The sequence below is a fragment of the Hemicordylus capensis genome, chromosome 9 (assembly GCF_027244095.1).
Source record: "Hemicordylus capensis ecotype Gifberg chromosome 9, rHemCap1.1.pri, whole genome shotgun sequence".
NCBI classification, from domain to species: domain Eukaryota; kingdom Metazoa; phylum Chordata; class Lepidosauria; order Squamata; family Cordylidae; genus Hemicordylus; species Hemicordylus capensis.
The window spans coordinates 27,740,514-27,755,044 of NC_069665.1; the positions used below are offsets into that span (position 1 = coordinate 27,740,514).

Here is a 14,531-nt window from a genome sequence, read left to right on the forward strand (position 1 = left end):
AGGCACCGTCTGTAGTGTGTACTTTATTATTATTATTTTCTTGTTTACACAGTCAGACAGGTGTTATTGACTGGTTTGTTTTATCCAGACATCGAGTCCTTCCCAAGGACCTGGGATGGCTGAATTTTATTGTCAGTTGTTGTTGTTGTTCTTGGTATTAAGGGCTTATGTGAACACAGAGGCTCTGATCTATTAAGGCAGAAATTAAATGCTGAGGGAAATTGCAGGAAGCCGAGTTAACACATTAAAGTGGATCAAACCGTGTTTAATCTGGGAATGGGCTGAAAATGGAACAGCCAAAGGTGACACTCGGAAAACTTTAGAGGTTTCAGGCAATTAGGAGCAACACCCTGTAGTTTTTGATACATATCCATGTGTATTCAAAAAGGTTTGCCTCTTAACTTCAAAGGGGGTGCTGAACTGTGGTGAGCCCATTTGTTTGTTTGTTTGTTTGTTTAGTATATATGTATATCAACCCAAACATGAGTCTCTGGGCATTTTACAAGAAATCCAACATGAATTAAAACAGCAATTAAAACATTAAAAACAAATTCACAACTCTACTAATCTAGTTAAATGCTTGGATAAATAAATGTGTCTTAAAAGTCTTTTTAAAAGCCGTCAGAGATGGTGAGGCACTTATTTCAGCCGGGAACACTTTCCAAAGCCTTGGGGTAGCAATGGAGAAGGCCTGTCCTTGAGTAGCCGCCAGTGGCAACTTCAGGGGGACCTCCCCTGATCATCTCAAGAGACAGCAGGGCTCATAATTAAGAAGGCATTCTCCTTTGGGACAGAGAACCATGTTTTTCATTTTTCTGCTCTGTGAACCACTTTGTGAACATTTCTTTGTTGAAAAGTGGTGTATAAGTTTGACATTCATAGGGGGATCATAGTGGAGGGATCAGATTTTATTGCACTCCCAAAGTCATCACAAGGCTACAAATGAAATATGAATTGGGTCCACAAAGGATGATGCAGTCTCCATCACTAATTCACATAAGGTGCTTAACCCCCTGGAGCTCCAAAAAACTTAATTTTTACTCTCCCTCTTTGATATTAGGTGTATTGATGAAAAGAAAATGACAGTCCATATGAAGATGCAGTCAAAATAGCAAGGGGATTCATAATAATTCAATAAGAAACTGTCTTTCCATATGCCCTAACCTGTTTATATACATAGCAATGGCTGAAATTAAATTACCGCAGATTGATTCCACGTAAAACATACTATTTGGAAAGAAATCAGGCAATTAGTGGCCATGGCAACCCAATTAAGCTGCTTTTCCACCCTTTATTTTAATTGCCATATTAATTGAAGAGGGAAAATAAATTGAATACTCATCCTTTACTTGTCATTTTAAGTTTTAGCAAAATATGAACTGCACAGAAATATTGTTTAAATTAGTCACCGTGAGCTGCAGATTTAGGGGGAAAAATTAATTTGCAACAAACTATGTTTAAGATGGATAGCACATGTCAGTAGCTATTTGATAAGAGCTTTGCTTTTGAAGTATAATTACTCAAATGTTGGATCTGCACGCATTATTGAAATATGTGAGCAATTGTAGTTTTAAAGAGCGGTTTGCTTTTCAGAATTGTAGAGTGAAATATCTGGGGGTTTTTTGGGTGGGAGGAGAAAAGGAAATTGAAATTTTTGCTTTATGGATCAATTTTATTCTAAAAGTGAGAAGTATTTAAAGGGAGCATTCTGTATCACTGAAGGTGGTCAGAAATGAATACAGATGATTGATTTTAAGTCGTGTAGATATATTTGAAGAATCATGATGTAAAATCAACGTGTGAAACTGATGAATCAAGAAGATCGTTATGACATTAAGGACTAGTGCATGCATGTTCACCTCTAGTTGACTGTAGCATCAATGGGATGACCTTCATGAGTAAAATAGGAACATAAGAACAGCCCTGCTGGGTCAGGCTCAAGGCCCATCTAGTCCAGCATCCTGTTTCCCACAGTGGCCCATCAGATGCCCCTGAGAAGCCCACAGGCAAGAGGTGAGGGCGTGCCCTCTCTCCTCCTGTTACTCCCCTGCAACTGGTACTCAGAGGCATCCTGCCTTTGAGGCTGGAGGTGGCCTATAGCCCTCCGACTAGTAGCCGTTGATAGACCTGTCCTCCATGAGTTTGTCTAAACCTCTTTTAAAGCCATCCAAGCTAGTAGCCATCACCACATTCCTGTCGCAGATAATTCCATAAGTTATTTATGTGCTCTGTAAAGAAGTACTTCCTTTTGTCTGTCCTAAATTTCCCGATCGCCAGCTTCATGGGATGAGCTTTGGTTCTAGTGGGAACCAGAGGTTCTAGTGAGAGGCAGAAAAATTTCTCTTTCCACTCTCTTTACTCCATGCATAATTTTATACCCCTACATCATGTCTCCCCATAGTCGCCTCTTTTCCAAACTAAAAAGCTCCAGGTGCTGTAGCCTTGCCTCATAGGGAAGGTGCTCCAGACCCCTGATCATCTTGGTTGCCCTCTTCTGCACCTTTCCCAGTTCTACAATGTCCTTCTTAAGATATAGTGACCAGAACTGAACACAGTACTCAAATGTGGCAGAACACAACAACTATACAGAGCCATGTTAGTCTATTAACATGAAAAGCAGTGTATAAATACTTAGTAGTAGTTGTAGTCAGCATAGTAGAAACAATCCAAAAGCCACAGTCAGGTATTGGGACCAACCAACATGATACAAAGTTGTGAGGAGCAAGCTTTTAAGTTCTCCGGTAATCTTGAACCAAGTTTGATGTTAAGTGAGCCAAGGTGGGCATAGGAGGATAGGACCGTGTGTTAGATTCCAAAGGTCTGCACTTTATAACCCTCTTAAGAAGGAGTGCCAGAAAAATGTGCAGTCACTTTGACCAGCGTCTAGGTGCCAGTGATATTGATTTCAGGATGCGGTCTAAGAGGAGAACTTTCCTATAGCCTAACTTGGTGCTTTCTAATGGAGGATACATGAGTTTGGCTTGAGTGACACTCATCAAATGAAATAGGCAGGTTCAACATCATCAAGTTATGTTGTACGTGCCTATGGGAACCAGAACTCTCCTATTCTAGAGACAAAACCAACCTCCAACTAGTTCATTTATTTGCTGTATTTTATATCCTGCCACACACACTATCAGGATGGCTTATCAGGTGTATTCTAGTGGGCTACCCATGCTAGTCCGTTGCCACAGACAAGAAAAAGAGCCATGTGACATCTTAAAGACTAGCTGGAGGTGGCACTGGGGAGGAGTTCTAATTGGGTGGTGGCAAGCATGAATTGTCCTAAGCAAGGTCTGCCTTGGTTTGCATTTGGATGGATGACTACATGGGAGTGTCGTAGGATATCCACATTGGGGGGTGGGGCCCGTGGAAGAGCATCCAGTGGAAGAGCTCAGTGGAAGAGCATCCAGGTCTCAGGTTCAGTCCCTGGCAGCATCTCCAGGTAGGGCTGGGAAAGACTCCTGCATGGAGAGCTGCTGCCGGTCAGTGTAGACAGTTCTGTGCTGCGTGGCCCAATGGTCTGGCTCAGTATAAGGCAGCTTTCTGTGTTCCTTTGTAATGTCTGGATCAGCTTTTAAGATCTGCATCTGTTTGAGGGCAAATGGCAATTGAGTTATAGTGTTGTGGGGATTCAACCCTTAGTTTTCAGCAAGGGCCATATTGTGGGGAGTGATAATGATTTATTCCAGATGAATTAACCTAAAATAAATCTGTGACCTTGTAAAGGTGTTCGATATTTATATGCTGATATTTCTCTGACAGAATTCAGACATGAAAACGAACATTCAATCACTCAGGAAACCCTTCCTTCCTATTGTTTCATCTTGTTGTTCCTTTTGTATCAGCTTTTAGCATCTCTCAGCAACTGTGGATGATATACTCCTAGCCAGTATATTGTTGGGTTTTTTTCCTAGGAGAAACGCTCTATTCGGGTTCTATCCAGAGGTTAGGTTGGGTGGCCATATGTCAGCCTCAGAATTGTCTTTCGGTTTTCTGAAGTGCTCTTTCATTCTTCACTGCCCTTCTTCCTGCAACAATATTAACGGAGTAAAGAAAGAGGGCACAAAAGCAATCCACAGAGTGCATCATCTTGGTGTATCAAGGGCCAGCCATCTTCTCCCTTTAAGCCCAAGCCAAAGCGAAGACTAAATGAAAGGCCTGGGGGAGAAAAAATCCAAATCAAAGCACAGGATTGCCAAGGTCATTGCAGGCCCAGATTGGGCTCTTAGATACACAGCAGCTAACTCATAATAGATTCTGTTGTCTCCTATGGAGGAGCTGCCTACGTGACCAGGATCGGGATATGCCCAAAGAGATTTTTGAGATTTCGGGAACTTTTTCTTCATGTGGCCAAAATGGTGCTTCTTGGAAGGTGGACAAGGGAACTTTTTGGAGATGTTCCTTAACAGGGGTGTTGCATGACGGTGGAGTCAGCAAAACAGGTAGAGGTGGGCTGTAGTTGAACCTAAGTAGTGTAGTGTAGTGTAGTTTATTTACAGTCATAGGAACATAGGAAGCTGCCATATACAGAGTCAGACCATTGGTCTATCTAGCTCAATATTGTCTTCACAGACTGGCAGCGGCTTCTCCAAGGTTGCAGGCAGGAATCACTCTCAGCCCTATCTTGGAGATGCAAGGGAGGGAACTTTAAACCTTCTGCTCTTCCCAGAGAGGCTCCATCCCCTGAGGGGAATATCTTGCAGTGCTCACACATCAAGTCTCCAGAATAAACCTAAGTAGGTATAGACCTGATAAGAGCTCTTTTAAATATATATTTTGAGCAGGGAAGGAGACCACTGGGAGTCCCAAATACATTTTTCGTCTTTCTTATGAATCTACTATGGCAAGGTGTGGTGATGGCCAGGCTTAGGTGGCTTCAAAGGGGAATTAGACAAATTCCTGGGAGACCTACCAATGCCTATTAGCTAAATCATGTTATCTCCATTTTCAGAGGCAGTGGAATGTCAGATGCCAGGAAACAATCCACAGGAGAGGGCTAGTTATTCATATTTCTGTCTCTGTGCTCTGCTAGCGAGCTTTCTGGAAGCATCTGCTTGGCAATTGTGGGAAGCAGGAAGTTGGACAAGATGGACCTTGCTTTGATCCTGCAGGGCTTTCCTCCTCATGTTCTTTTGTTTGTGGAGCCTGATTATACAAAAGTCATTTTACTGCTTATTGGGGAAATACTGGAATAACTAAGAATGAGTTGTCCCGTTTTAGTGGAATATCTTAGGGTCTCTTAGGAAAAGGCACAAAGCTCAAGGGAGTAGAGTTAGTCTTGTGCTAAGTAAAGTAAAGTGTGCCGTCGTGTCGATTTTGACTCCTGGCACCCACAGAGCCCTCTGGTTGTCTTTGGTAGAATACAGGAGGGATTAGCCATTGCCTCCTCCCGTGCAGTATGAGATGATGCCTTTCAGCATCTTCTTATATCGCTGGTGCCCGATACAGTACCAGCGGGGATTCAAACTGGCAACCTTCTGCTTGTTAGTCAAGCATTTCCCCACTGTGCCAGTGAGCGTGTATCATCACCTTTGTCAATGCCAAGCAGGGTCTGGACTGGTTTGCATTTGGATGGCTGACATGAGTCCTGTCAGCTGTAAAATATTCCTCTTGGCGTAGACCCAGGACGTTGCAAAACAAAGGTCCCAGGTTCACTCTCTGGAATCTCCAGGTAGGTCTAGGGGAGACTCTTGTCTGAAACTTTGCAGAGCTGCTGCTGCTAGTCAGTGTAGTAAATTCTGAGCTAAATGTTCCAATGGTCTGGCTCAGTAGAAGGCAGCTTCCTATGAGTGCTGGTGCCACAAGCGAGAAGGCTCTGGAGCCTGAATGCTGGGGCCCCTGTTCTTGGCACCTTACACACACACAGCACTTACCTTTACTCAGTTCTCAGAGAGAGCTGTCACCTCAGATATCCTCAGTATTCAATGGTTTTACACCACAGGCAATGGAAGAGCTAGATCGTAAATTTATGCACTTTAAGATTATTGTGGCTCCGAGCTATACTACAGCTTTAAGAAAAAGTTCTGTGATGCAATGCATTAACATGGTTGAATGCCCCCCCCCCCCACATATGTTTCTGTGAGATGATAATAGCCCTAGCCCTAGGAGGAGCTTCCAGAATAATTTAGAAATTCTGATTAAAGTTTCCCTTTTTCTAATTGTCACTGATAAGGAATTCTCATAGCAAAGAGATTTAGATAAATGTTCTGTGACTGTTCCAGCCACAAAGAACTAGCAGTTTGAAGTCTCTAATAATAATAAGATTTGATGCATTAGGTGCGGTTTCGATGGTGCGAGATTTCCATTCCCCAATCTAAGCAAAAATATGCAATCGCATTAATAATTCTGTCTCTCTGCATTCACATTCTTCTGTTTGTGAGGTTTCCATTTTCTTATTAATTGATTATATTGTTCCTCAGTGATGCTCATTAGAATTGCTCACAAGATCTGTTCAATGTAGTCAGTCAGTCAGTCTTTGACCAATAACACAACATCTAAAACAATATAACATTTTAAACATAGCCATATTAATAACATAACTGTACACTGGAACTAACCATTAGCAACCAGAGTGTGACAAACTCGTATTGCAGAACAACAGAATTTTGCAACTGTGTGTGTGATAGACAAATTCTCATCTATTAGCAAATATTTAATGTAGAATTCATCTGATCGACCTGGCAGATTATGTAAAAGAGGGTCAATTAGCCTTTACCTAAGGTCTATATAAAACACACCCCACAGGAGCACATGTGCAACTGACTCAATCTCATCAGTAGCAGGGGCAATATCTCTGCTCAGTTGGAGTTCTAATGTATCTACCAGCCAAAGGTTCTGAAGGGAGGGCATTCATAGGAGCTGTCGGACTCCCAGGAGACGAGGTGGGCTCCTAGCCCTTCTTGAACTCCAGAATGACTGGAGCAACCCCCAAAAGGTCAACCTCAGGAACAGCCAGGGGAGGAGGTGAGCTTGTCACCTGCTTCCTCCTCCTGGCTTGCTGCATTCAGCCAGTTCCCTCTCCTGGAGAACTTCTGGCTCCCATACTCAGAAGCAGCTCCTCCTCATCAGCTGCCTTGTCTTTAAATACTCCAGTGGAGAGCTGAGTGGGCTTAAAGCCTACTTCCAGCCCCACCTCCTTCCTGACCTTGCTTCCTGTTTACTGTCACACCCAATCCGGCTGTCTCCCCAGAACTGTTTCCTGCCACACTCCCTGCCTTGTCCTCTCAACCCCACTGGGAACCGACCAGCCTGGGCCCTTCTCATCCCCACTGCCCCCTAAAGGGAACGAAAGACGTGGAGGGATGCCACGCCCTTCTCCGGACTCCCCAGGGCCACCCAAGCAACCAGGTAACATGGCATCCCGACACGAGCCCTCAAAAAGATTCATCTATGTTTAGGGCAAGTAAGGAGAAATAGATTATCTGCTGCATGAGTTCTGATCCCACCATGGAGCAGATGGATTGTTCAATGTCCAGATGACCACTCGGTCACATTGTTTTTCTTCTATATGGACTGGATCCAAAGGTGTGTTTCCTTGTGCAGAAGGATACTTTCCATCTCACACTAGACTATTGCACAAAAAAAGTGAAACGAAATCCAAAGACATCCTCTTTCTTTCAGAACTGAATCACGAAAACGGTCACAGAACCTACTTATTATAGTTCCCCTTACTTGCCTTCTTTTAGATTAGAAAGAAGGCAGGTGGGGAGGGGGTCGGTGATAGAGGTATATACAATTATGCAGGTGGATAGAGAGAAGTTTTTCTCCCTCTCGTAATATGAGAACCCAAAGTCACCTGTTGAAGCTAAATGCTGGGAGACTGAAGACAGACAAAAGGAAGTACTTCTTTATACACTCTGTAGTTAAATTATAGAATTCACTGCCCGGATGTGGTGATGGCCTCCAGTCTAGACCATTTTAAAGGGATTAAACAGATTCATGGAGGATAAGGCTATCAATGGCTCCTAGCCTTGATAGCTGTATATTTCCATCAGGATCAGAGAAGGCATGCCCCTGAACACCAGGAAGTTTGACACACAGGGCTTTAAAAGCCCTTTAACTCGCATCTCCTCCGAGAATGGATGGGGTGCGTTCACATATTGAACAGATTTACCCCAAAGTCCCTGCGAGTTATCGGGGAGCAGTTCACACACTATTCAGGTTTTTCACAACATGTTATGAATGTAGTCCGGTTTATATCCGGGGGGGGGGGGGGTGGGATCCACTATTTGCATCAGTTTGGGGGGACAACTTCAAGTTCTCAGTCAAGCCTCCCAGTAACCTTGCGGTAAAGCCTGTTGTGTGTAAAAGTCCCAGGTGCGAGGGAACACCAATGGGAAGGGGTCGTTGCCCTCTTTCTCCACTTGTGGGCTTCCTTGAAGTACCTGGTCATGGCGCCAAAGCTGGGGAACACCTTTTGCGAGGAGGGCTCTGGGTCTATCCCTTTGTGTCTCCCACCAGATGATGAACACTGCTTTATTTCAATTAACATTTGGTTTTTACTGACTTGCTGCGTTCACCCTAGTCTTGTATGTCTTTTTCGTCTCACTGACTTCATTACCCTGTCTCCTATATATTTAACAAATATTTTTAAAAGCTATTTAGATATGTCCTGTTTTTCCAACACTCTGTTTGTAAATACCGAGACAGAATGACAAATATGGCTATAGCATATGTAACTTAGTAGTTAATTCAGCTCTGGCTGTGTACATTTATCTCTGGCTTCTGTTCTGATGTATTTCTTACGGCAAAGATGTTAACCAGTTTCAGTTTATGACCTTGACATTTGCTTGGTTTTTTCCCCTTCCCCTTTTTCTTTTGAAATCCTGGTGTATTTTGTGTAATTGGTTATAAATAATCCAGATAGGGAATAAGTCACTGGAATGAACAAGAAGCAATTTTCTTCTCACATTGTACATATTAGCAGAGGATCTCTAAAACATGGGGAAAGGGTAACATGTAAACAAGACAGAGCAAATGAAAATTGTATCTGCTTTTGGGGAAAACAAGGCTATATTTTTAATGCCATTGGTTTCTTAATTTCAAAGAATAGACATATTTTTAATATAAGATAAAGAGGACAGAGCACAAAACATTATCAGCCCAGTGTGGAAATAATATTCTCTGAATTAAAGATAGTGTTTTAATTAAGTGCATGAAAGGCTGACTTTTATTATCATATTTCAAATATTCAAATGTCTTTTCAACCATTCTCCTCTCTGACTTGGCTTAATAATATATCAAGAACAAAAAGAAATGTATGGACGTCCTTTTTGAAAATTCAATTAGTCCAACAATAAGTGAAACATAATTTCTTTTTCATTAAAAGGAATTCAACCCTCACCCTTGTGATGAGAGAAAGAAAGAGAGAAACTCTTCAGAACTCTGACAGCCCTGCCTTGGAAATGCATTTATGTTTCCATAACAGACGGAGTGTCACTATTAGGATAATTTATCATTCGAACAGCTAGTAGTTTCTCAGATTTAAAGAAAGTGTTCCTTTTTTTGCTCCCAGTACAGCAAGAGTCATTTTAGGGTTGGCTGTTCCTTGCCAGGCAAGGTTCTAAACATTTGCTTCCAAAGGAGTCTTTGGTGAAGAAGGTCGCAAAGTCCAGCTGGGTTGCCTTTGATGATTACTTAGAAGCTTAGAGGTCCATCAATGGCTACTAGTCGGAGGGCTGTAGGCCACCTCCAGTCTCAAAAGGCAGGATGCTTCTGAGAACCAGTTGCAGGGGAGTAATGGCAGGAGAGAGGGCATGCCCTCAACTCCTGCCTGTGGCTTCCAGCAGCATCTGGTGGGCCACTGTGAGAAACAGGATGCTGGACTAGATGGGCCTTGGGCCTGATCCAGCAGGGCTGTTCTTAAGCGTCCGTTGGTTTAAATACTGTATTTACCTGAATCTAGGTTCCCCCCCCAAGTTCTTTGATGTTAGAAATCAGGGGGTCATCTTAAATTCAGAGTCCTTTTCCTTTAGGGTAAATATAAGTATAACCCTATATTTAACCTCAGTTTTTAAGGAGTTCCTCTTGAATTCAGAGTCTTCTTGTATTTGGGTAAATACGGAACAGTGGCTCACACACTGCAGAAAGGAACATCAGCCAAGTCATGTTGCACACAAGTTGCACAAACACAACAATGGCACAAAGGGCATTATATAAGAGTAAGCCCATTGCTTTCCATGGGATTACTCTTGTGTAACAACACTTGTGCAACTTGTGTACACACACAGAGAGGTGCACCTAGGTAATTTTGGAGACTGGGCCTAAAGGCCTTTGGAGGCTCCCCCCGCCCTGCAAGTTAAGCATCATCATGCTCTGCCGGGCAACCACACCACCTGGGACAGACTAAAGAGGATTTGAGGACCCCAGGAGCTGTGGAGGCCCTGGGCTTTGGCCCCAAAGTCCAGGGGTAAGAGCGCCTCTATATACACACATGTTATTGGGTTGGCATACCCGTGTGCAGTATGTCATCAATAACAGCATTACTGGCCTGGTGTGTACCCCTGCGATTACTAGGCAAGGCTGGTTGAACAGATTTTGTCAGTGTTGAAAACCGGCTCACCATCTGCTTCCGAGCAGAATTTGAAGGCCTGGCTCTAACGCCTTGAATAGTTTCTGACTAGGACGGGTACCAACACTTCAGATTTGAAGCGTGTTCCAGGGTGCCTCTTAAGGAGAAACATCAGACAATTTCCAAGGCAAGCCAAAAGAGTTTGCCCGCCTGTGCCAACTGGGCAAGGAGCACCTTTTAAAATGCTGGTTGTCATATGTATCAGGGCAAAAGCAACTGTCCCTGTTCGTCCCAGCACAGAGATGAAACCAGGGCTTGTTGCCTGTGTATCCCTTGCGTTTCTTTATAGTCTGTGAGTCCCTGGGGGCCAGGGAACCATCTTCTAATTCCTTTTTTTAAAAAAATATTTTTATTATTTTTCAGACAGGATGAACAATTGTAACAAACATACCTTAAAATGAATGAACAGAACTGATCACAAAAATTAGATCTTTCAGCATTGTACAATATTTATCTTTCTCTCAACTGTATATACTATATAAATATCCACCCCATTTCTCTAAACCCTCCCCAATTTTAGATAAATTAAAAAACACCTTAAAAAAACAAAATAAAACAAAGAAAAATCTTATTAATTTGTTTATTATTTCTCTATGTAAACCACTTTGGGAACTTTGGTTGGAAAGCAGTATATAAATATTCATAGTAGTTTGTATTAAACTCTAATAACAGAATCATTCTGACCACTAATGTCTACAAAAGTATCTTTCACATTGCATAGAACGGTTGCAAGAACGGTTTCCAAATTGAGAACTTCTGTTGGTGTTGGAAAGTGGTATATACATATACTATATAAATAAATACAAATGAAATTTCTCAGGTTTCTGCACATCCTTACTTTGGACAAGGTGCTTTAGAGACTGCCTTCTACCACATGAACCCACTCTAGAATCAAGGTTTTCCTCAGCTGCTCTTCTCCAGATTCCATGTGGTGACTGGAGATAGTGAGGTCATCCACACAACCAAAAGCTGTGTTCTACCCATTTTGGGGAGTTGTGTGCGCTCCCAGTTTTTGGTGGTGTGGAAACAAGGCAGGAGGAAAGCCTGGGTAGAAGTGATTGTGTGGAAGCAAGATAGGAGGAAAATATATCTCTTTGGTGAAGACTTTATTATTTTCACCAGGCTTATTAACCCTATTAGTTCTCTTAACTCTGTTAAATGCTGAGATTTCTACTGCTGCACTTGTGAATCCTTCCTTCCTTGGCATGCTTCTTCTCTGTATTGTTTTGACCTTATTGGCCCAAGGAGTGAGATATTAAATATGGGTTAGGTGATGGCTGAATCTGCCATTCAGACAGACAGCCCAATCCCATAGACATATGGAGGGAGGTGGAGTGAAAAGGGCTCCTCGAAAAAGAAAGAACTCACTACAAAGCAGCCTTTTCCTTGGAGTGGGGGAACCATCACAAATCCTGATAATGTATGGGAAAGGTGTATGTGTGTGTTCTCGAGAGCAGCTGCTACAGTATGGTGAAAGAGAGGAGTAATGAGAAATCACACTTTGCTCCTGTATATGAGGTCCTTGGATCAACTTTGGAAAGTGACAGAAAGTTATTACCACCTGCCAGCTCTTTGTTGACCTAAGTGGAATGAGGTGCTGGTCTTTGCTCTACTTCTAGCTGACAGGTGCCTACCTCAGAAATGCTTCTTGTCGTACCTCCGAAAGCTGTTTTCCAGATTGAAAGCTAGAGGTTGTTCCAGCTACATGGTTGATGAACGACCCTCCCAGCCCTTCGATCTGGTTGCTTCCCAGCAAATGTGTAAAGTACATTGGCTGACAGATGGGTGGACTCTGCTTCCTTCACATGTTAATATAAACAAAAGAAGCTAATTCTCCACCACTGTTGCCTTCTTTCAACAAAACTAAGGAGGACCAACAGTTCCTTGGGCTTAGGCAGAGTCCTTGTGAGTTGCTGCAGGTGAGGTCGCATCTGGGCACCTGGTAAGGCAAGCAAGAAAGAGGCCTGGGAGAGGGGAGGTTACAGCACCTATGGCCCTTTCTCCTCCCCCTCGGGCAACCAGCCGAGGCACAGGGCTACAGACAGTCTGTGTCCTTGTCAGGAACTGACCCCTCATCGTTGGCTGTGGCTACCTTATATAGACTCCCACAGCTGGCACAGCTTTCGTGAGATCTGGGAACTTCTCACCTGATATTCATCAGACCTGATATTCACTGAGATACTGAGGTCATTCACACAATCAAAAACTGTGTTCTACCTGGGTTTGGGAACCGTGTGTGTTCCCAATTTTTGGTCATGTGGAAGATAGGAGGAAAATCTGTAGAAGGGACTGTGTGGAACCAAGGTAGGAGGAAAAGCTACCCAGGTTTTCCTCCTACCTTGCTCCCACAAAACCAAAAATTGGGAGCACACACAGCTCTCAAACCCAAGTTGAACACAGTTTTTGATTGTGTGAATGACCTCACTGTGTACCAAATACAGCTCTAAGAAGCCCCAAGGTTAGGCCAGTTCAGGGTCAGTTTTGTGATATCTGAAACAGAGAGTGTAGAAATCTCGGGAACAACTTTACTTCCCTAATAGCAGCTCATTTAGCTTCCTTTAAAAGTTCTCAGATTCCTCACAAGGAAAAGTTTCTCCCCCTCCCTTGTGAGGAGCACTGAAATTGGGTTCCAATTTCATTTTGTCAACAACCCGGGCAATGACCATCAGTCAGCTCTATCCAGTTCTGATGCAGAAGATGGTATTTTGCAGATTTACTTCACGTACTTATTTGCTGATGGATTTATTTTGAACTCAGTTGACTAAGATGTAAAACACTGGTGTTGAAAACCGAGCAAATAAAAAGCCCCTAGCAGGGCTAAGCCAAATGTTCTTTCTTCAGCTCAAAATCAAGGGAGTTAAGATGCACGCACACTGCCATTCAGGCCACCTTTTTCACTAGTGCCATTTCATAGTGGTGACCAGTATCACCTATCCAGTTGATGGCTACCATTTTGATTTCCCTGAGGTTCCTGGGAGCAATGCTACTTCATCATGTTAATAGGTTGCAAAGAACTTCCAATTTTTTTCATCCATTTATCAGAAGCTAAAATATTTTTTTTAAAGATCTTCACTTGATTATGCACTGCCTAAATGACCAATTAATAAAAGTCTGTTCCTTTCTCCATAGGTAGCCCTCCTGCCACAGGTACAGGAACGTTGCAGATTACATTGGAGGACGTCAACGACAATGCTCCCTCTCTTTATCAAATGAATACAACTGTCTGTGAAGATACTAAAGATCTGAAGGTCATCTTTGCAGCCATAGATAAGGATCTTCACCCTAATACAGAGCCTTTCAGATTTGAATTGAACAAGCAGTCTGGTCAGGATAAAGTATGGAAAATTACCAGAATCAACAGTAAGTTTGTCAGAGATATTTGTTAGAACCATTTTTCCCTTTACACCTTCATTCTCCTAGCTTGTCTGCTCTCCTTTCCCTACTCCTTGTATCTGTTGCTAAATGGTGGCTCTATATCATCTCCAGATAGATTCAGGACATCTCTGAATACCAGTTGCGAGAGAGCAATAGCAAGAGAGAGGGCATGCCTTCAGCTCTTGCTTGTTGGCTTTCCAGAGACATCTGGTGGGCTACGAGATGCTGGATTAGATTGACCTTGGTCCTGATCCAGCAGGACAGCTCTTATGTTCCAACCCATATCCATATAACTGACTTTAGTTAGAATTTGGCCACAATTATCAACAATAAGTGAGGGAGGGGGTGAGAAATGATCCTGTATTTACCCAAATAGATGACTCTGAATTTACCCTTTAAATGATAGAGGTTAAACACAGGTACTATCAGTTTATCCGAAAGGAAGAGAAATCTGAATTTAAGTTGGCTCCCCTGATTTCTAAAAACAAAGAACTTGGGGGAAACCTAGTCATGGATTCTGGTAAATACGGTAATCAGTGCCATTCTAGAGGGTTCCAGTTGGCTATATCAGCTTGATCTTAGC

At 42.8% G+C, this 14,531-nt stretch overlaps 1 protein-coding gene across 2 annotated transcripts in view; it reads left to right on the plus strand.

Annotated features, from left to right (window-relative positions):
- The window catches only part of CDH13 (cadherin 13), a 625,583-nt gene that overhangs the window by 593,403 nt on the left and 17,649 nt on the right, over positions 1 to 14,531 (plus strand). For both annotated transcript variants that reach the window (XM_053270621.1, XM_053270622.1), the window contains one exon: positions 13,703 to 13,933. In XM_053270621.1, coding sequence (XP_053126596.1) covers positions 13,703 to 13,933 — 231 coding nt within the window. The remainder of the gene's footprint in view (positions 1 to 13,702; positions 13,934 to 14,531) is intronic.